General features: G+C 32.0%; 1 protein-coding gene across 2 annotated transcripts in view; it reads left to right on the plus strand.

Annotated features, from left to right (window-relative positions):
• Window positions 1-24,831, plus strand: part of LOC134681320 (protein unc-93 homolog A-like) — a 44,975-nt gene that overhangs the window by 6,993 nt on the left and 13,151 nt on the right. The window contains exons 2-4 of one of the 2 annotated variants that reach the window (XM_063540895.1): window positions 3,127-5,300; window positions 20,041-20,311; window positions 21,494-22,064. In XM_063540895.1, coding sequence (XP_063396965.1) covers window positions 4,218-5,300; window positions 20,041-20,311; window positions 21,494-21,723 — 1,584 coding nt within the window. In that variant the 5' untranslated portion in view covers window positions 3,127-4,217 and the 3' untranslated portion in view covers window positions 21,724-22,064. Of the gene's footprint in view, window positions 1-3,126; window positions 5,301-20,040; window positions 20,312-21,493; window positions 22,065-24,831 lie in introns of those variants that run through there. The other variant, XM_063540894.1, reaches the window with a different exon arrangement.

A 24,831-nucleotide genomic window follows, 5' to 3' on the forward strand; every position in this document is an offset into this window, starting at 1 on the left:
TTTTTATTTTTGTTATTATGTATATTATTTTTTTTAACTTCTCTGTACCCTTTGTATAAACTTGCATGGTTTTATGAGAATCTAATAGTGCATGGTACTAACGGTCAATCCATTTGTCTTTGTTTGAAGAACTTTGATATTTTGTGAACGTCTTAAAAAAGTTTTATTATTATTGTATTAAGATTACTTAATATAGACGCGGTATATAGGGGCTTAAAGAATAGAAAATAATGGATAAAAACTGTAGAATAAAGACCATAAGATATTAAGAACAGAGAAATATTGGCTAAAAAAAAAAAAAAAAAAAAGATTAATAGAGTGTTAAAATATGAACACTGACCAAACAATATAGAGGATAAGGAAAAAATATTTGAAAAATAAAAGAATACGTGACAAAATTAAAGGACCCCCATTCAGTCCCTTAATCGTACACCAGGAGCACACACTTGTCGGTTGCATTAGTACTATAGACTGATGTATTCTTATTTTGTTGTCCCAATATCACAACTCTCCTTTTATTCCGATACCACAAAGGCACTGTAAAATGAATAAAACATGAACAACAACGCACTGCTCTTCGTTGCTAATATAATATTATTTACAAAACAAAACAACCCTAAACCATTGAAAATCTTTAATTCAACGACAGCTATTGAGCTTATCTATAAATCGAGCCGGGCGAAACATTTGTTCGATATTTATTTTTAATGCCGGTCGTTCATTATTCCAACATGTAATTTTCTGTCTGGCATTAGACTCACAAGACTCATAAAACAATGAAAATGCACGTACAGACTTCTTTGACAAGGTTAGACGGCTTTACAATCAAATATATGTTATGTAGAGTTTTTAGCCATTTGCTGTTAAAAGATAATAGAATGCAAAATTAGAGGACCCATATTCAGTCCCTCATACACAAGACAAATTGTCACTGTGTTGTTCAGCAATGTCAGTTGCACTAGTACTAAACATAGCTTTTTATTGTTTGTCACCACAAGTCTCTCTTTTTATTCATATACCACACTAGAACGTATAAAATTTGAACAGTAACTGTGATGATATAATTAAAAAATCTTTAATTAATTACAAAACAAAAAATCCTTATACAATTGGCTATCTGTACTTTTCAATAAAAGTGACAGCTAATCCATATCGAGGGAAACGTTGTTCGATATTCATTTTTAATGCTGGACGTTCATTATTCCAACATATAATTTTCTGTCTGACATTTGACTCATTAAACTAATGTACATGCACAATAAGTCTTTTTTGACAAGGTTACACGGCCTTTCGGCCAAATATATTTTCTAGAGTTTTTAGCAACTCGCTGTTACAACAAAACTTAATGAAGAACGATTTCAAAGTGTTTTTTTATTTCGAAACCAGTTGAAGTCTCTACATTAAGGGAAAACGGTACTATAACATTTTCCAAGCATTTGGTTAGCCTTAATTTTGTGTACCTAAGGCAGGTGAAGGAAGTCAAAGTAGGAGCGCTGTGATTGGGTGTAAGGGTAAAATATATTTTATTATTATCTATGAATAGCAGAGTGTATATTTACAATATAAATTTTGAAACCCGTTGAAATATTTTCGAGAGACATATTCTAAAAGACTTTTAAAATTTCATAAATTTGATGAAAATTACGGTGGTCATGGATATCATAAACAATCTCCATTGGAAGTTGGTCATGATACCATTTGGCTTCAATTTTTAAAACAGAATTTAAAGTACTAACACCACATATAACTGTGTTATGCAGGTTTTTGTTATAAAAAGTGGTAAATTTAGAAAATGTATTATCGCCTATGGCAGAATAAATAGTACCGTTTTCCCTATTATAGTCTGCAGCGCGTCGCGTAGTAATTTCCGAAACAAAATAGCATGCTTTTCGAACAAAAAAAGGGATGCATTGCGTAAAAAAAAACAACGTTTCCACTGTTTCTGAGTTTGTAGATAAAAATTGAGCTTGCAGGTGTCATTTAGAAGTGACAGCAAAATATTAAGACCAGTCGGCCTGGGTTGCTGATAATGTGTACTGTTACGTGTAAACTTACATCCAGATCAGCGTGTCCGTCTTGTACCATACACTTTTAATCACAACATGTCGTCCCGATATGCATCTTATAAGTTAGTTTTGCGGACGCCATCTCGAGTTGGTTGACCGTTATGAAATAACCGTTTCACAAATGATCTCGAATATGTTCCCCTAGTCGTTACTACAATCCCCTTCCGTTTCATGAATGTGACCTACCGAATTAAGACTATTTACCGGATTTGTTATAACATGAGCAACACGACGGGTCCCACATGTGGAGCAGGATTTGCTTACCCTACCGGAGCACCTTAGATCACCCCTAGTTTTTTTTTTTGGTGGGATTCGTGTTGCTTATTCTTTAGTTTTCTATGTTGTGTCATGTGTACTATTGTTTGTCTGTTTGTCTTTTTCATTTTTAGCCATGGCGTTGTCAGTTTATTTTCGAGTTTTGAGTTTGACTGTCCCTCTTTTATATTTGTCCCTGGACGTTAAAAACTATCTTCAACTTCTATATTCGTTGCACGTATCTTTTTGGACACATTGCCTTTCTTTCTAGATTTTAACGTGGTGAACGTTTAAAAAACATTACGGCCAAACGACATTTTTAATTCTGCAATGACTCGTGTGAACAAAAAATCACATCGTGTACGAGAACAAGTTTGTGTCATAACCCCTAATCGGATACAGACATTTCAATTGTATTCATATAATATTTTAATGCGAGAAAATTGTTGCCAAGAGTTATGTTGGGTTCAGATCTTTGTCTACTGTTTCAAAATGTAATGCATTCTGCGGAAAATTTTCAAGAGATTTCACCAAACGTTGTGACTTGCCAACAATGTCATTTACATTAATACTCCAAGGAATTTAACCAATGACTTGGTGTTATTTGCAATGCGGACACGAACAATGGACTTACCATAAACGGCGAATAAGATAATCGAATGTAATGTTGATTCATTGTATTTGAATTGCACAGTCAACTTGTTGTTTGAATATTTTATATGAATTTGTAGCACTTTTCTTATCCGACACAATTTGATCAATTAATTATAAAAAATCTTAACTTTTTTTTTTTTTATCTTTGCAGGATAACAAATAACTATTCTTCAATGGATTGATAGGCAGCTGGTGTGACATGATCTGAATAAATATTTCAAATAACCTAATTAAAAGATGAAAGATGTATAATGTCGGAATGATTTAGATACAATGTAATAGAACCAACAGTTGATTTTTATGAACAACACACGTTTTATTTGATCATCCGCTGTTTTTAACATGAAATATGTATGATTTGACAGAAAATCAATGGCGCCGGAAATGTTATCTTTAAAACAGCATAGGAATTTACTTAGGATTACACAAGACACTAGTTTAAGTCATGACGAATTTGAAAGATTGAAAGATGATAGGATTTAATCATTTTAGCAGAAGACACGTACTGAATCTTAAATACCGTCTATTCCCGTGTGGACGCGAGAATCCCGTCTACTTCGGTATGAAAGATTGAATAAAAAACGTATAAATTTATCTTCTTGATGGAAATATGGAAATTATAAAGAAAGGATATTTCAAAATGTAAAATAAAAATTGAGAATAGTAATCAATGTTTCTTTAGATTTATTTTCCTGATGGTAATGTGGAAACTTTAAAGAAAGGATATTTCAAAAAAAATTGAGAATAGTAATCAATTTTTCTTTAACTTCCAAGCAATTAGTTTGAAACAGAAACCATTATAAAGCGGAAAATCCCGTTCTGTGTACTTAATTGCGATCACATCGAGCCAAGTTGGATATAATCAATGTTTTAAATAGTCGAGAAGCTCTTATCGTCAAAAATGTAATTAATATACAGAGAGTACAATATGTAATGAAAACAGATATTGTTTGTTTTTAATACGGAGCAAGATGTACGAACAACGAATAATAAAACAGAACGACTTATTTACAGAAACTATGATCTTGTTTATAGTTTTACAAATTATTGATTAGTGTTGTACATGTTATAAGCACTTAATTTTGCACGAGGAAGAATACACGCGCTTGCTTGTGCCAGAGAGGTAAGTTATATCTACAAAATTAGTTCCACATGCTGACGTACTTCATGTGCCGTAATAAACGATAATTATCAATAACGGTGACATTTACATCGTAGTGCTTTAATCTCCAATTGACCATTATGGATGATATACATAAAACATCGAACGAAAAGGTACATGTTCTAAGCGTATCGTCTGCGCCTAGTCATCACGTGCATCATGCGGTTATGACCCACGTGGGAGGGATTGAATACGACAAGACTAGGAGACGAAGTACGATCCATTCGTATACTCTATCGAACTACCACGCTCTTTCGCATGATCCGCAGACCATGAGAGCCGTTCACGAAATGACTCGGGCGAAAGCTTACAAAAATGTAATAGCCCTTGGATTGGCATTCATGTTCGTTTTCACAGCATTTGTATCAATTCAGGGATTACAAAGTACGATGAACTGGGAAGGCGGTGTAGGAGTTACGTCCCTTAGCAGCATATATGTGACTACTATTATATCATGTTTATTGGCGCCATGGATAATTCAGAAACTTACGACCAAATGGACAATGATTATTGCCTTTGTGCTTTGTACGGGATATTTCGCGGGAAACTTCCATCCGGAATATTATATGCTTGTACCGTTGGGCGCATTACTCGGACTTTTAGGAGGTCCGTTGTGGAGTGCGCAAGCAACATCTATCACTTCGATATCTTTAGCATATTCCGAACATATTCATGCCGAGGAACAAGAAATTGTCGTGAACAAAATGATGGGAATATTCTGTGGTTTATATAGAACCAGCAATATATGGGGGAACTTAATAACAACACTAGTTTTAGGCAAAAACGAAACCCTTCACATACCCCAATATCATAACTTCTCAACAAACTCAACGTGCGGTGCCGGATACTGTCTAACAGTACAAGATGAACTAAATCATGGAATTTACTTTTCCCAGAATGCAATGAGAACCATCAGTTCGAAAACAAAAATTATGTTATTAAGTATATACCTCGGATGTGGCATGATGGGGATCGTAATCCTCATATCTTTATTTGACCAACATAAAAACTCCAAATTGAAGTGTAGAGATGATGTCTTGTCATCAAAAGAAACATTCCTAGCAACAATAAAAATGTTTAAAGACACGAAATGTTTACTCTTGCTGGTGATTGTTGTGTTCATTGGCCTAGAACAAGGGTTCATGTTCAGCGACTTTACAAAGGTAACTATGATTGGTTTTCATGTTTCTGTATTTATAATTCCTTTTGATTTTAACTACTTAGAACAATACGCTTGAAAAAGGGTGTGGATAAGAGTTAACAATATACAGAAATATTGGCCAAAAAAATAAAAAGTATATATAAATGTACCAACAAATAATAAAGAGAATATCATACATTGTATATGAAGAATAGACAAATTTCAGCATAAAGTATAAAGGATAGAAAACATGAACAGGAATAGGGGCACTTTATAGCTTGTTGTTCGGTGTGAGCCAAGGCTCCGTGTTGAAGGCCGTACTTTAACCTATAATGGTTTAATTTTTAAATTGTTATTTGGATGGAGAGTTGTCTCATTGGCACTCACACCACATCTTCCTATATCTATTACGAAATTGTTTATAACAAAGTTTCCAGTGATGCTTCTGTTAGGTTGAACAAATATACCTTGACAACCCTCTTGTAAATTAACAAACACAATAAAACGGTTGAATTGAAGACTAAGAATACAAAAAAGTAATCGAATATATTGTCAAAAACTGCAACTATGGCACCTGAAAGTTATCAGTTTACATGTATAAATATATTATTAATGCAATGGTTAATTTTTGCCTGTAGTCTAAATTAGTTTACTAGAGTTAAACCTTTTCGCACTATCCAAAATTTTAAACTTTGTATCATTGATTGTACCTATATGGTTCCAATAACTTTTATTCGCAATCACATATTTTGATATATCATTGATATATAAGGTAGCGAAAACACTGTGATAGTATGGACAGTATTTCACTGTCTTGAGTCATAAACTTGTGAAAATTGGCCTATTCCAACTTAAAATTGTCATCCTACTCATCCATTTGAGCAAAGGCTTACCCCTACAAGACACGTAATTTAACCCTTATAAACAGAGAAGTATAATACGACATCGTATTTATATATATATATATTTATCAAACTATCCTATTGGTTTAGGTATCTTTCAGCAAACGTTTTTTGGTCCAAAGAATTTACTCTTATACAAGGATTGCATTGGGAATTAGAATAAAACAATACACTTGAATTGTTATAAACATCAACAGTTACTGCATGTGTTCTCTCTGGGAAGCAGACGATCCCGAGAATAGCTCGTCGAGCCTAACACGGATAACTTTCTGATTCCAAAGCCGTTAATTGGTTTTCCTGTTAGAATGATTTTATATTAGTCATGTTTGGGGCCCTTTGAAGCTTGCTGTTCGTTGTGAGCCAAATCATTAAAAGCTCCGTGTTGGAGTCCGTACTTTGACCTATAATGGTTTACGTTCACAAATTGTGATTTGGATTGAGAGTTGTCTCATTGGCACTCATACTAAATCTTCTTGTATTTAAATTCTAACTTTCTTTCAATGCATTTATTTACATAACTGTATATAATTATGTGAGTTACTCCAACATGTCCAAGGAATTCGAAGAAGTTAATATAATACATGTATACCATGGTTACAAGTGCAAATGTTTATTTTTCACTAATTATTAAAATGGTTTAGGTAAACAAATTAAATGTAGATGCACAAGTATCCAATATCACACCCGCAATCTATCGAATATCACACAGTTAGACAAATATACCATTTGTGTAAACATATTTTATTAATTGAATTTAAGTTAAATAATAAATAAAAACTATATATATAAATACAATTGAATAACTAATAGGATGGATCATGCGGAAACAAGCTGTTAACTTATTACATATTTATCGGTTTCCTAACGTTTCCTAATTAGACATTTTTTAAATGCAGATTGTCTAAAAAGTACGAAAAGTACGTTTAAAATTAATCATTTAAAACACATAAGCTCTTTATAATTATGATATACATACAATTGTTCTGGAATAGCGTCATCTGCATAGCTACTTGTATTCAGTTCAAATAAAAAAATATACCAATAACGAATTCGAAATGGATAAACCGATAATAATACATTATACATATACACAAAAAATAAGACCCTGTGTCCTCAATAAAGGACAAATATTTCCTGTTATTAAACAAGCATAAAGCCACCCGAACTAAACAATTCAATTATTATAAATGAATAACCATACAGAGACAACAACCGATTTTCTATCAATTACATGGCATTGGAATATCAAGGATATAACATGTAGCATTGAAGGTTCATAATAAAATGTAAAATCGACAGTGAGAAAAAAAAATCATATATAAATCAAGGAGTTAATGATGATAATATAGCATTTGTCATTACCTTGTATGTATTGAATACAATTAACCGAATTTTTGCGGTCAAAGTTATATTGATTTTATTAGAACACATTTTTATGTTTTGCATTATATTCAATTATCAGACTAATATTTTTTCAAGGCTGTTTTCTTTGCTCTGTGATTTTTATGAATCTTAATTTAGAAGTTAATAACAGAGGGTTGCTGCATGCATTTCAAAATTAAATTTCAGAATAATAGCGACGCCCTCGAGAAAAGATGCATGACTTATTTTAGGATATTGAATAAGTAAGTTTTAGATATCTCATCCAATATGTGTAATAACTAAACGCCTTTATTTTATACTTCTCTGACTATTATTAATAAAGTTAATATACATGAGTCTTCCGATCAAGTTAACCGCATGTATAACACTTAAGTGGACGCCTGTTTTTTTTTATCATCGCTATTTTTTTCTCTCTCTGAAAGTACACGTCATAATAACAATCTTCTCAGATTTTTTTTTATATTCAATCGTTTAGTTGATTTCAAATCAAGCACTGTTACTCTATACATTTCAATATTTACAAAATTTGACAATTTTTCACAACCCGTAGCTTTTTAAAAGCTCAAATAACAGTATTTTTATTATGATTGAATAGCCTAATATAAACTGTCGTTTTGTAAAGTATTGGACATTATCCTTCTTTTTCTAATTGGAATTAAATCGTAAATGTCGATGCAAGTTCATTTAGTTGATGATTCCGTATCACTGCACTATCATATTTAATGTCTATACCTGTACACATGTAAATAATTCAAATTATTAATGAGGGTTGTAAAATGCTTACATCAAAAGAACATGGAAACATAAAATATACAGTTATAAAATTTGCAATAACGATTACATTTTTGATATACAGCTACTAAACACGTGTGTTAATCGTGGAAGCGAAAAAGTTTATAGTTTATAGAATAAATCAGTTCAATTACATATTACTCATAAAAGTTTCTTCAAAAGATTTTTGACCCTTTTTTTTCGAAAATTATTGATCTTGACTCTTGACATTTTTGGGAATGGTAATAAAACTTGGAACACGAAGGAATAAAAGTCAGGAGCCTCTGTCCTTTTTTTGTATGATTTTTAAATTTTAGTTCATTCACATCTAACTCGAGTTTAGTATGACGCCCATTATCAATGAACTAGTACACTCTTTTGTTTAGGGACTGGTTGAAATACGGCTCTGTGTGCGGTATGTTTTCGCTGTATTGAAGATTCATTGGTGGCCTTCGGCTGTGTTCTGCTCTTTGGTCGGGTTGTTGTCTCTTTGACAAATTGCCCATTTTTATTCTCAGTTAATTCCGTTTTGAATATTAAATAATATATAGAGAATAATACATGGCAAAATCCGTATCATATGTCGTATCATCCCGAGACATCAATATCAGCCCGAGGGCCCTTAGGCCCGAGGGATGATATTGGTCGAGGGTGATACGGCATGTGATACGGATTTTGCCATGTATTATACGCTTTATCATATATTTCAACAGAAGAGTTTTATATTATATGAACTGTTTTCTGATCCATAGCACTGGGTTACCTTCAGTTCTGCTTTTGTCTTGTTTCAAAGCTTTAACATAACTGCTCAATTATTTATACGAAGCACCTAGGTTACCTTACAATCTGTTGTTTTGAAAATATTTTGTTTTTTATTGTATTATTGAGTGTTTTGTATTTTTTATAGTTGCATTTAGTGTGCCAAAAAAATTGTTGTAAAAACTTGATGTTCGTGACGTTACATACCAAACAATGACGTCATTAAAAAATTGACCTATTTTTTTTAAATTTTTTTTTTAATATTTATTTTTTTTTTAAATTTTTAAATTTAAAAAAAAAAATTTTTTTTAATAGAAAAAAAATTCTTCAGCAAAAAAAACCCCCAGAAAAAATGACTTAAGTTTAAAAAAAAAAAAAAAAAAAAAAAAGGTATGCGATACGGGTTTTACCATGCGATACGGGGTATGCGATACGGGTTTAGCCATGCGATACGGGGTATGCGATACAGGGTAGGTGATACAGACTGGAAAAAAGAACCTTTATTAGATATACAAAATAGCTGTATTTTGTACTAAATATATGATAAAGACATTTATACCCCTATATCTAAACTCTGATATCAGAAATCCAAAACGGTCAAATAATAATAAAATAATATCATATTGCAAAATATATTTAATAATAACAGCAGAAAAGTAATGAATTTATTTCATCCCATGTAAATCCGAACATTTTGATTATTTTTATTATTCATGACGCTGTATCTCTATGGAGAGGTGATGGCGGATTTGAAAATGAGTGTTTTGCAAATTAAAAGTGTCCAGTGTTAATTGTTCCCATTTATATCTATACAAATAATTGAAGAAGACTAATTGCCTGTATAAATGGAAGTATCATATACATACATACAGTTATCTAGAACGTTCACATCGACTAATGAGATCCCACCTCTTAAACGTTTACATTGCCAACTGGTTAGGTAAAGTACCGTTCAACAACTTCTAAAGAGTAGGATACAGCTGCGTCCAATAATTGAGTAAGAATGCTGAAATGTTCAAGTAATTATCCAGACAATCTTACTAGATACTAAACACGCAATGCAATATTCAGCAGAAGAGGATAATTTTCACGAATAACATTACTTCCCATGGCCATGACAAAAAGATAATGTTCATGGTCATGGGAATTTGTGTTATTCGTTAAAGTCATCCTAGTTTGTTTAACTGCCAATAGTAAACCCAAATGACATATTTAAAATGATAAAATTCCTCATGAAAAAGTAACGTTTTCATTAATTTTGTTTTAGTGAGGTTAATTTAAAAAGTAATCAAGTAGAATGTTCAGTGTGCACAAAATGCTTGTTTACATCTCAGCGTTACTGGTTAGTTCTCAAATAATTCAAAATGTTCGGTCTGGACAGAACAAATTATTTCCCTCTTGGCGTATTTATAATTTACGACTTCCTGTTTTAGCTACGTACAATGCATCAACTTATGATGTTTCTGATCTATATGTTTATACGAATATAAGGATATACGAGTTACTCGTCAATGATACAATAACCCAAAAAGCAGGACATCTATTGGGACCTCGGGACCACACTTTTTCTCTAGCGTCTGTTTTGGATTCGATTTTTTTGATGTAACAAAAAGTGAAGTCATAAAAATACTGTGAATCGCTATACAAACATGACATGTAACAAAAATACAAAACTTTGAGGAAAATTTAAAAAGGAAAGTCCAGAATCAAATAGCAAAATCAAAAGGCTCAAACACATAAATCACTGTAAATCCAATTGATAACAATTGTCATATTCCTGACTTGGTTCAGGCATTTTCTTGTGTAGAAAATATTGGATTAAACCTGGTTTTATAGATATCTAGCTAAACTTGTCACTTGTATGGCAGTCGATTCAAATTCCGTAATAAGTAAAAAGGTAAAATAAATAGGGGTACAACAGTTAACATTAATCACTACAAAACAAACAAATATATATTAAAGAAGCACAAATGGCATATAGACAAAGCTCATTAGCAAAAATGAAAGGCATGAATACAAAAATTTACAATTATACAATGACGGGATGTATAAGTACAGAGCCACGTCAGCTAGCTGTATCATAGAAACAAAACAAGGCAAACATGAAAGTTTGAATGACTATGGCGTTCTTGTAAATTGCATGTTTTCAATTGAAATATATGAAATACATTTATTCTTCTACAGAACCTGCACACTGTATCATTCTTTCTTTTTTTTACATGTTTATTTATATTTCTATAAGTACTTATTATGGTAAAAAAAACACGAAATTAACTTATCGCCTTTTCCACATCTACAGGAATGTTGTTTTGTTGTTACCTATATCCGTTTCACTCACTGAATGGACGAAAGTGTTTTTCAGACAGAAGTGCCGTATGAAATAAAATCCGAAATAAGATCCCAAATAAAATCCCTATTGGATTAAAGTTAATGTCACATCTTCTCCCATTTACGCTCTTAATAGCTATTTTCAGGTAGTTTATATCTGACACGAACATTGCTCTAATCATCTATGTCTCTGGTGTAATTATGTAAATTATGTGATGTTTATTGCATGCGACTATTACACCTCTCCATATTGATGAAACTAATTGTTCAGTCCCGAGTAGATACCATTTGCCTTCCACTCAACTTTTTATTTGATGACACTTTTCTATTTATCAAATTTCTTGGCGCCATCAAAATATAAAGTGTTTCGAATGTAATCAGCAATACTCGCAGACGACAAGTCAATGAACACGAAGTCAGAGTAATGAAATTGCGGTAAATGATTACTTTGGATTCGATTGGTTGATGATCTGAATGCAGTGTTCTGTATGTCTGCTTACATTATAAGATCTTAATAGTTTTTCTTTCAGAGTTATAGTAGGATGTTTCCGCTATGTTCTACAGGAAATTCAATAAGCCAAACCGTAATTGTCTCTATCAGTTATAGATGTTACTAATGTTATTACTTGTAAATTGGAGCCAAAGCATTATTATTGAATAGTTCTCCTTGGCTGATATTGACTTGCTTCCTTTATTTTCTTTCATTTTTAACAATTGTACTGCTATAAGTAAGATTACCATTATAATGAAACCTGCAGGGGCACTAGGTATATATACTGACAGTTTTATGAAAACATATTAATTAGCAAGAAAGAAAGGGAATTGTAACAAGTCTACTTATATTGCAATATTATTCTGATTCAAAATTTGACATTTTCGTATTTTTAGAATTTAGGTGTAAGCAACACAGAAAGACATGCATCATATTAACAATTTCATTGTGATTCTACCGCTATCGCGACTGCTTGAAAGTACATGTCAACATTGATATAATAAACTCATAGGATAGTGTTTTGTACTGTTAGATTATCTTAAATGTCAAAGTTGAAGCTAATGTCGATGTCAAAGCCAAACATTTCATGTTATAACATTTGTTATTGTACAGTTGTGATATCCTTGATGTTGATGCCTCTTAACCATTGGTAAAATGAAAGTAAATGAAGGTTATTTTCCCGAGGATAACTTTGGATACGTTTGTATATTTTGATATTCTTGTACTTTTGGATTCTAAAGAGTTTTATACTTCCGGGTTTCAAAAGTGACAAATGTTTGTTTCAAATGATCATATTGTAATTTGGATTATTTATTCATCTCATATGTGTTCTGGGTTATATATCAACAATTTAATTTTGAAGTTTGACAGTTCCTACAGCTTCCTTTAAAAAACATGACAACCGGTATTTATAATCTAAATAACCTGTTTCGTCACAGATTCATGAAAATGAAAAAAAGTGTTCGTTCAAGAACGTCCAGCGGTAACATGATTGGATATCATGATTTGTTATGGGAATCATTCAAAACGAATTGCAAAAAATGTCTAACATGCAAAGCAAGATACCTTTATTCTGTCTCGCTTCTTTTCACGGACGACCGGGAGTATAGGATGTTCGCTCCTCTTGTAATTGAATTTTGGTCATATATTCAAAATCCTCAGGTTTTATCCATCTAATGCCCATCACAAATTTTGCTCGCTGAGACCTACTTTTTTTTTCGTAGTTTTATCACATATAGTATTAAAAGTCATATTTAAAAATCTTACACTAACCTTGTTATTTTATCATAGGTTTTGACAGAAAAATGCTGCCAATGTTAATTGAATGAAAAATCTAGAGTGAATCATTTCTCGCCAAATTTTCAATGGCACCCATCATTCTTTTCTTCTTTTAAAGTTCCATTATTTATATACTTTCAATGTATAGCAGTCGTTTAAAAAGCTTGTAATTTTAAAACAGAGTAGCAAACATCCTTAATGCAATTACCACAGTGTTTTTGTTTGTTCCTTTGTTTTCTATTCCTATAGTCGATGAACGAGATTTTAATATCGGTTAATTAATGTCGTCTGAATTTTTGACTTTAGTATATTGTCAATCGTAAAACTCTTTGCTGAATTGTCAATTATTAGATCTCGGATGTAAATATAATAAAATAACTGCAGATCGCCTTCTTACTGAGCAAATATTATACCGTTAATTAAGCTATACAAACGGGATACAATAATTTTAAAGGTCACCATCCAGGTTTCAACAGATTAAATTACGGATGATAATACACACAGCTCTTAGAGTAAATCATTCTAACTGACACTCAGTTTGCATAGCTCTTTTTTAACTAAGGGTTATCAACGGATGTCATTTTGGTAATGTTTTAACCACATATGAGCACCACGCTTTTATATCGGACACTTGTTTAGATCGCGAATCTTTATATTTCCTTTACAACAGAACCTGATTAAAACGTTCAGCTGATTTAACACTGTTGACTCTCTGTAGTGTTACGTTCAACTCTATACGAATAGTCATCTGATGCGTCCATTGAGTATCCTCATGCATGCATAGCAAGAGTCGGTACTCTGTTGATTCATTCAGATTGCTTAATTATCATTCGCTACTGAATTTTGGGTCTTCAATGCTCTTAAACGTTGTACTGTCTTAGACCGTTTTTGGGATACGATTGTTGTCAAGCAATCTGTAGACTTTTACCATTGACCCTATGACACACTCCCTCACGTCATTCGTTTTATTCTAAACATTCGGCAACATCTCAGATTCTTATGATTGTCTTGCTTTAAGGGGGCTCCTGGGTATAAATGATTTTTTCTTTCTAATATAGGATTTTGCTATATTTTTTCATAAATGAACTTTATCATATACTTAAAAGAAAAATGAAATAAAAAAATGGGGTCACCGTTCATTTAAGCTAAAATCTGCCACTGGAAGAAGCATACATTTTTGTTAATGTCCTTTTTTTCTGTTGAACTAATAGGAGAAAAAGAGGAAATATCGAAAAAAAAAAATAACCTAATATAAGAAATCACTTAAATTTAACAATTATTTAGTTTATGTACAGCTTATTTGAAAACAGTAATAAAAAATATAGGTCACCGATGAGTTTAAAAAGATATTTCAAATTTAAGGCCAAAAAATGGCATTTTTGCACCAAAGGGAGATAATTTGGAGCTTTTTCAATTTTTAAAGTTATCTGGGGCCAAACCAAATCATTTTTTTGGGTTGTTTTTTGTACCATATCATAAAGTAACAACTAATAGTGTAATAAATAATAATTGTAATGAAAAAATAAAGGTTTAATTTTTTGCTAAAATTTTTGTACCCAGGAGCCACCTTAAAAGGTAAAAACAAGCAAAACAATTGAACATAAACAACTTTCCTGTAATGTTTTACTCATTATCTTCATGTGTGATATTTTCCTTGACTTATATGCGTGTTTTTAACAATACGGAAAATCAGAATTAAACAGTATTTATATTTAGTGTTTTTATAAATTTAGAAACACGTCAGAGGGAATTCCCAAATTTTGATAACTTGCTAGAGATCTCTGAAAGCCGATCGATAATTCTATTTCTGTCACAAAAACTGAAGTGGAGTATTTCTATATTTTACCGTTATGAAACTGATATTTGATACTGTACTCTCATAAAGAAATGGAGAACCATTCATCATATCATTTAATAAACGTTCTTGTTCCAAATCGCAAGTCGCGGTTTGTTTATGTATTAATGTCCATGCGTGGTCTCACTAATTAGAGACAAAAAGAAATGTAGAGACAAAGCGTCAAGAAGCGACAAGAAGAATAATATTATCAACAAGAAACTATTTAGCGACAAGAAAACATTTTTTTATTTATATTACTTATTAGAAATAAATATTAAAAAAATATGCAAAAGAAAACAATTTCAACGACAGGAAAGATAATTTTGATAGGGGAAAAAATGAAACTTGTAAATCTAATTCAATTGCTACATTTATTTACATGATATTTTATAAGGTATCACAGGAAGTATATTTTGTCTTTTCATTTGTTTTTAAAACCATTTTTGTACAATATATAATTAACTTGCAAAATGCATTATTTGTGCATAATTGTCCAGAAAATTCATACACAAATTGTGAAATACAAATTAAGAACTGAAATCAAACAAGAGGAACACATAATTAAAATGTGAATATTTTTCATCATTTTATTTAGTGTATTGTCTCATTTAACGATATTTATCCTGTTTATGCATATAGATTGAAGATTAAAGGAAACTGCATGATGACAATCTTGAGTTTTCAACAGGTGTTCACTATTCGGTACAATAATTTTATATTCTGGTGCATGTAATTGATGAAGGTGTAAATGGATGTTATTGTTGCAATAAAACAAAGGACACACACCTAGTTAATCTCATTTGTTGCTCTTAATTGTGTTTTACCTTAGAGTGGGGCCACAGCTAATGTTGGTCCTATCAGGAAAAATTAATTGTACAGTTAGGAAGGAAATAATATTTCATGTTTTTGTTTTATTAAATCCTTGAAAAGGAAGGAGACAAATCTTTGTTTTTATTTTCATTTTATAGCGTTTACATTTCCTTTGCTCTTACACATGTTTAATTTCTACATCTATCAATATGATAATAAAAAGTACACAATCTCTTCATCGATTTTTTTTTATTTCTTCATCTTTCAATATAATCATAAAAAATATTTTAATGTATGTGATAACAAAATGTATTCTTGTCGCTAAATAGCTTCTTGTTGCTTTTTGTCACTTATTATTTTTCTTCTTGTCGCTTCTTGATGCTGTTTGTCGCTACTTAGTGAGACCCCACATGCGTGTAGTTTTCCTGATTTCAAGGGGTATCAGATTGAGTGATTCCCCGCTTCATTGATTAATTTGAAACTCATGGGATTCTTTCTATGTCTGTCTGCATATGGAGGGCTATTGGTGTTGCATAATTTTAAATCACATGCATAATTTAAATTAAAATAAATGTTTCATCGTAAAAATTACCTATACACCCCTTCAGCAGAAATGGAATCTTCCATGTTATCGTTTCGAGTTGTCTCCCTTTTCGAAGTATTCGTCAAGAAGAATTAACTCGTTAATGCCGGTAAACGTCGTATTATATTAAGAACGATCTCAATGTAAACAGAGGAGTGTGTACGGAAAGGAGTCATGCCCTCTGACCCAAAGGAACTTCAATAATTAAAGAGTAAGAAATGGGGTTCCTCCTGAACTGGTCCGCCGTTCTATATATAGCTTCGCACCGAAGGTCAGTGTAGCGATAAGTGAACACAATAGGGGTCCAGTTTAGGGTTCCTCCTAGAATTACGGTAAAAAGATACGGAAGCAAGTTAACTCGTACCACGGCATTGGAACCAAAAAAGATAACTTGTACTACTGGGAAGTCGTAACATTCAGAAAAATATATAAAAAATATGATGTTTTATGGGTTTCTGTTTGTAAACTTAATAGAAATAAAGTTGAATTACTTGAATTTTACACAGGAGTTAAATGAAAACTTAGACAAAAATAAAGAATGTTTTAAAGCATTAATGTTTTAACTGATCTTTCAAACTAGAACATAGGCGGATCCAGCCCCCCCTTTTTTTGTGGGAAAAATTTGGTTGATAATAAAGGGAATCATTGAAGCATGACTGGAGCGGGCCCCCTCTTAGGTCAGTCAGCGGGCTCCCCCTTAGGAAAAGTTCTGGATCCGCCACTGTAGAACTTAATCCAGAGGAAAGTTAAAACATTGCTTTAACTGTACCTTATTAAAATTGAACATGTTGAATATATGTATATATCCAATTTAAGTTAATTAAAGCTGTAATCCATGATCACAAATTGAATGCTATGTTTACAATTGTTGAAAGCCATGTGCTTTTTTTGCGTGGAAAATGCGGACCCCCTTAACAGGAATCAGTTAAATTTCATTGTTACATTTATTTATAGACAGTAAAAATAATTTTGGCAATCATTTTGACTAACTGCTAAGATTTAATTATTCATGAAAAATTTTCTTCGGGTGAAACTGTATATACCTTAATTATCTACATCTGCCACAGTATTTTCTATCCAATATACAAGGAACATAAGCTACAAATTGGTCATTGTACTTTCAAATTATATACATTTTACAGACTTAAGAGGTATTGGGTGAAAGTAACGTATATCATGTATATTCATCATTTAACACCATTTGAATGCATTTAAATAAGTTGGTACGAGTTAGCAATGGTACGAGTTTGCATTGGTACAAGTTTTTTTTTAATGGTACGAGTTTACAATGGTACAGGATAACTATAATTCGATAAAACAAAATAAGTACATGGCTCATATACTTGTAACGGGGATTGGCTATTCTTTAAGTTGAGTGACTATTCAGATTGTTACATTTTGCATGTGCAGTTGAATTAGTTTAGAGAATAATAATATCCAGCTGTACCAGGTTTACCGGCCAAAAATGCTTGAGACTCGCGCATGTTCATGCTTTTTTTGCAACAGTATTCTTGGATCTATTTCTTTCCTCTTTGATCTTTTGAATTTTGGCCAAATCTCATGCATTTGTTTAATGAAAATTTGGCAGAACTGCTATACATGTGTCAATGAAAACTATGGCAATCGTATCCCTCAGAGCATTCTGCTCTTTGATTAACTTTACGATTCGAGCGTAACTTATAAGTCTTTTGTAGTTGAAACGCTCGTCTGGATTACAAATTGCTAATCCTGATATCTATGATGAATCTTTATTGATTAACATTTGATTTTCATAGATACATTTGTTTGGTTTGTATATTTATAATATTTTAACATATTTGAACATCGGAGACTACTATTGAATTTGCCTTGTGAATACGACATATAATTTTGTTGATAAATGAACAAAGCATATGAATTTCGAACGAGCATTTGTAACGTCAGTGGAAATGTTTGGCTTCAAATAACATACATGTTTGATAAACCATGAGTCTCAACAAACTTATCAAAAAGATACTTGAATATATGTACGCCATCATTGTTATAGGCCGCCCTTCGTTCTTATGTTGTACTCTTATTCCACTGTTCCAGGTAAGGGGAGAGTTGGAATCCTGCTATCGTGTTTAACCCCGCCACATTCTGTATGTATGTACCTGTTCTTAGTCAGGAGCCTGTAGTTCTGTGGTTTTCGTTTGTTTATGTGTTACATACTTGTTTATGTGTAACAGTTTTGTTTTTCATTCATTTTTTGTACATAAATAAGACCTTTAGTTTTCTCGTTTAAATTGTTTTACATTGTCATTCCGATGCCTTTTATAGCTGACTATGCGGTATAGGCTTTATTCATTGTTGAATACCGTTCAATGACCTATAGTTGTTAATCTATGTATCATTTTGGTCTCTTGTAGAGAGTTGTCTCATTAGAAATTATACCAAATCTTCTTATTTTATATCTACATCATTTTTTCTATATGTAGAATTGTCTAATTGGTACATATTTTTACTTATATACAACTTTTTAACCGTTTGATTAGTTTCATTGAAGAAATGTTGAATATACAAACACAAAACTGCATGTGACACCAATAACAAACGTCTAACGAACATGAACTCACACTGGTAATAGTAATTGCAATTATTACTTGAACTGGAATGCATGACAATGCGTTATGGTCTTAACTGTTTATTTGATTCATTTATTACATTAGGAATAGTTGATAAAGGCTATTATATCAATCGATAGTTATTTACTATTCACACACGACAAGCTATTTTTTCGCACATTCAGTAATTGTCTTATTGGTGGAGTTAGTCACCGCAGTATCTGTTAACCCATTCAGTAATTATTCTATCGACTATTACGAACAACGCGCTACACATAATGATGGGGATGGTCAAACATGAAAAAGATAAATATTTTAACGGAACAAAGGTCAATAAAGTCCAATGTTTAAAGTCAAATTTAGCTAACAATTTAAAGAATGTCCTTTCTAAATTTGAACAAATAATAATAAATAGAAAAGGGCTATATTTTCCCACTTTTTTCAATTTGATAAAGCTGGAAAGTACCATATATCTTCTGCACTTCTTATAATTTCCCTTTCAGTAAAAGAACTTTGCCAAAAAAAAACAAATTGGTCATGCAAAAAAAGTAAAATAACAAAAGAACCGAACTCAAAAGATGAACTAATCATATGGCAAAAATCAAAAGTTCAAACTCATCAAACGAATGGAAAACAACTTTCATGTTCCTAACTTCGTACGGGGTAAGAAATGTATTTTGTTTGCTTATATTCGTGTTACTTTTTGGGGAGACATTAAGGCCTACAGTCAATTGGTATTCTGAAAGGCGCTAACAATGTCCCTCTTATTGCCGTTTTTATCATTACTGTTATGTTTCCAATTTAAAGAGCGTTTTGTACACATGAAATAAATTAAGTTTTGATTTTATTATTTTTATAAAGATATAAAACGCCACGTGCACTTTATAGATATTTTCAACAATGCTAATATTTATTAAGATGATACATTTTCTATAAATCCAAGCAGAGTTGTCCAGCTATTCAGAAAAAAAACATCAAAATATTTCGAAATATCAAACAAAATGCTATTTATATTTATCGTTCCTGTATATTTCAGGCATACATTTCTTGCACATTGGGAGTAACAAGTATAGGACCTGTTATGATATGTTTTGGTGCAGTCAGTTCTGTAAGCTGTATTTTAATTGGTTGCATAGCCAGTCGCCATATTAAAAGATTTGCTTTCATCAGCGCAGGCGCAACGTTTAACATTGGCCTACTTATTGTATTATGGTTATGGAAACCGTCTACTTTAGATATTCCAAATTTTTTCGTGGTAGCAGCATGTTTAGGATTATGTGATGCTATCTGGCAAACACAAACATACAGTAAGTAATGCTATCATAATGATTAGGACATGATCATCAATTTAGTACTGACTTAAGAGGTATTGTCAAAATAAGGCATACGATACCAAAGGGACAATTAAAAGTCTAGTCTACCAGCTTAGAGATCGAAAAATACAAGAGGAAGGTTTGTGCCAAGTTTCATTCTTGTAACACGTTCTGCACAATTGTTCATGAAACCGCCGGACTATAGTGGAAAATGATCAGCTTATCCTCCATGAGCACATGAATTCATCCCAGTAGGTTTTGTTTTGCTGAGTCGTAAGATTTTAATGTTGTATTTTGTGTACTGCTATGTGCGTTTTGTCGGGTTTGTTTTTTGCCACATCACTGTCAGTTTGTCAGTTTGTGTTTACCTTAGGAGGTTCCGTATCCCTTTGATTTCTATCGTCTCTCTTAAGCAGAATTGTAGAAGGGCAATGTACTTTATTAAATGTATTAGATTGATCAAAAGCATTATCATCTCATCGGGGGTTTCTTACTACTAACAGCATAAGTCAGGTGACTGAGCTTGCAATGTTAATTTACCCTTTCATGAATCAATGTCTTATGTAAACAGTATTATCAACCTTTGAAGGAAACATATTAAATCCACTCTGATAAAAATCTAAACCTAATATCTATTCTCAGCTTAAAGATTGAAAAAGAGGAAATGGATTAAGCGTAAAGGTCATGCATTTAAAAGTTCTATTTAACATTACAAGAAAAGAGTTAAAGAGAGTGGTGTATATGCATTTAATGAAATTGAACTCACTGATTTACTACTAGTATGCAATATCTGTTCATGATGAGGATAAACCAGGCTTCTAATCTATTAAATAAATTGACATGTTGTATGCGCATCAATATCCTATAACTCTACATAAATATATGAACCTATGCATTGAGGTATCTCTTTACTATCTGTGTCCCTAAAGTTCATATGAAAAAAGGTATGAAAAAGGCACTTTGCTGGACCCTTAAGTTATAAATTCAAAAGATTTTGAATATACAAAAGGGTGTATACGTTCATATATTCATGTTCATATTTCATTCAATCAATAAATATTAAACATGTTTTAATTTTGTATATATGAACGAGTTGTTAAATCCTAGCTTGCTTTACCAATATATTTTCGTATGTACACGCATTGACAAATTAAGTATTCTAATTTTCTTTTTCAGCTTTATTCGGAATAATTTTCATGCATAAACAGGAAGCAGCTTTTGCCTCATACCGGATGTTCTACGCCACCGGATGTGCAATTTCGTTTGGATACAGTTACTTCCTGTGTGTTGAAACAAAAGTATTAATATTAGCCGTAGTATTAATCATTGGACTTATATGCTATTGTGTCATCGAAATGAAAGTTCAGTTACAAAGTCAACACATAAAAGATATTGTTGCATTATAACATGTTTAACTAACTGTTCATTTTTAATCTGCATTATATTGATGCTATATTGTACATCATTTTTATGATGAAACCAGAAGTTAAACAATTTATTAGAATTTCTAGAAAACACAATTAAACAACGTATTAAGATTACCTGTAATAACGAAACCAAACCAAAGAACTATACAGCAGATACTCAAAATTCGTACAACGTTATTTGTTAACGTGGAAATGACGCAGAATAAACTATTCTATTAATTTAGAAGTTAGAATGACGTTGAAAATGTGATGTGAAACACTGCTATTATAACCATTGTTAGAAGATGTATTGAATTGAATGTTGAAACCACTTCACAATTCAATATTCAAATAGCGATGTGTTATGTCAAATGAAATTGAATCTCATGACTAACTAGTATGTCTTATTATTTGCCATTTTATACAAATTTTATAAAAAAAAAAACATCAGATGTAAAGAAGAGCGAAATAAACCTAGTTTTGACACTAGTACGCATGGCCAATGTATGATCTAATACGTTAATAGTGATCAACTCCTTAAATTTCCCCTATTTTGAATACATTTATTATAATCCCTGTCTCATACCGCCTGCATTCATTTCTGTGGCTTGTTTTAGACATTTGTAAACTTTAGCCTTAAATTTGGTGTTCTTTATATCTAGTTAGGTATCAATAACAAAGAAAAAAAATAAACCACATAGTTGCAGTCACGGCAATAGAAGTTTACTGGTGATCAAATATCGCAAATCAAGGTAACATACACAACTTCTCAACTGATTTTTATAGTTCGTTCTTATGTTGTACTCTGACACCTCTATCCGGGTTAGAGGGGTTTAGGATCCCGCTAACATGTTTAACCATTCCACATTCTCTATGTATGTGCAAGCCAGGAGCCTGTGATTCAGTGGTTGTCGTTTGTTGATGTGTTACATATTTGTTTTTCGTTAATTTTTGTACATAAATTAGGCCGTTAGTTTTCTCGTTTGAAATGTTTTACAATGTTATTTCGGGACCTTACATAGCTAACTATGCGGTATGGGCTTTATTCATTGTTGACGGCCGAACGGTGACCTATAGTTTGTAATTTCTGTGTCTTTTTGGTCTCATGTGGAGAGTTGTCTAATTGACAATCATACCTTATGTTCTTTTTAATATATACAAACTAAGAGAATTGCATTAACGGATATTAGAAGGATTGTTATTAGGGTCTTCAAAAGTGAGTCACGGATACTTTTGATTGGTGGAAGTGAACAACACGTAACTTATTTCTAAACGCAGAACACATGTTCTTAAAAGTCGAGACTTCTAACTTCGAAAACCATAAAAGTTAGACGACATAAAAAAGACTGGAATATGAAGTGCAACCATAACTTTCTGCTTTCAATATTACCGATGAGCTTAAGAGATTGCAAAGTTAGTTTTAGCATAATGATAAAATTTTAAGAATGTGAGATTTTTACACGATGTACCACGTAAAGCATCATGTATAGTGGTAAGAACACTACACATGGGTTGAAGTTAAAACTAATGTAGTGTATAGATGATATTGTAACAACATTTTTAATTGGAATGAAGGGAAGTCGAGTAAATTCAAAAACTGTAATCCCTAAAAACAACCAACAGTGTTGCAATTATGAGGAACACATTTAAATATCATAACCTTGTTACAACCAAAAAACATGTGACACAAATAAGGATACACATGTACAACATGGGGCAAACACTCTTGTTATGGACATGATTGAATTGATATATTTTAATCAAAGATACTGGGATTGAAATGTTGTGCTCAAGAATTGTGTTTCTATTTACTACAATTTAAGACTCATCAGCGTTGCTCGAATAAAAAAATAAAAAATAAAGTACAAAGTTGTTGAGCACTGAGGACCTACAATTCCAAACAATTTTACAAAATACAGCTTATGTTATATTTTCCTAGGATATAACATCCTCGGTAATAATATTCCCAAATAGTAGTACATGTATAATATGTTTCTATGTCTATTGTGTAGACAATAGTGGGTCTGTAATGTGCCCGATATCTCTGGTTGTGTTTTTCTGTCTATGGTGTTGTAAAGTTGTGCTGCTCTTGAATTGACTTGCTGTCTATTTCTCCTTTCATTCAATAAATAGAACTTAAAAAAATAAAAGAAATACAATGATCGTTCTCCGTTGTCGAACATGACGTTTTGGAAACTTATAACGTTAACTTAACAAAAATTCTGAAAAAAAAGGAAAATTAAATCAGCTGTCGAACCCATTAAAACCATTAAAATCTAAAGTGCCTACAGCTTGACTGTGATTCTGGTATATTTTGTCTCTCGTAGATAGACTTAACAAAACCATTTTAGGACCAAATTCAAGGAGGATAAAATTTGGTCCTAAGATTTTGATGTTCTTTTTAATGAGACCAAAATACTACACATTTCAAAAAGAAATAGATGTGATATTGCTATTAATACAACATAACTTCATGTTGGAACATCACATCAAAAATGACACTTAAAGTATGCATTATTTTGTGTTGTAACGTCACAAGTTTTCGGTAATCAGTTTAAGCATATTTTTCTTTGGCGCCATCCAGGATCAAAGAAGTATTTTTCTCAAGCGATTCAATATAATCATTTGCAACTTTATGTTATAGAACACGTTGAATTATACGTAGTGGTCAAGGGTTTCCTGAAGCTGTTTGGTCCGATTAATGCACAAAATCATCACATTGTGACAATAGATCCAACATGTGCTTATTTTAAAACCAAACATAACAGAAACACTGAGGTGCAACAAAAAACTAACGACAATGCAACACAGAAACTATTAGATAAAAACTGCCATTTTCCTGACTTGTTACAGGTCATTTTAATAAATGTTTGGGGAAACTTAATACATCGCTTGTTTTAGGCAAAAACGAAACCCTTCACGTTCCCCAATATCATAACTTCTCAACAAACTCCACGTGCGGAGCTGAATATTGTCCCACAGTTGCATGAGGATGAACCAAATCATGGTATTTTTTTCCCCAGAATGCAATGAGAACCATCAATTTCAAAACGAAAATTATGTTGTTAAGTATATACATCGAATGATGCATGGTGGGGATAGTTATCC

Source organism: Mytilus trossulus, chromosome 8 (assembly GCF_036588685.1).
Source record: "Mytilus trossulus isolate FHL-02 chromosome 8, PNRI_Mtr1.1.1.hap1, whole genome shotgun sequence".
NCBI classification, from domain to species: Eukaryota; Metazoa; Mollusca; class Bivalvia; order Mytilida; family Mytilidae; genus Mytilus; species Mytilus trossulus.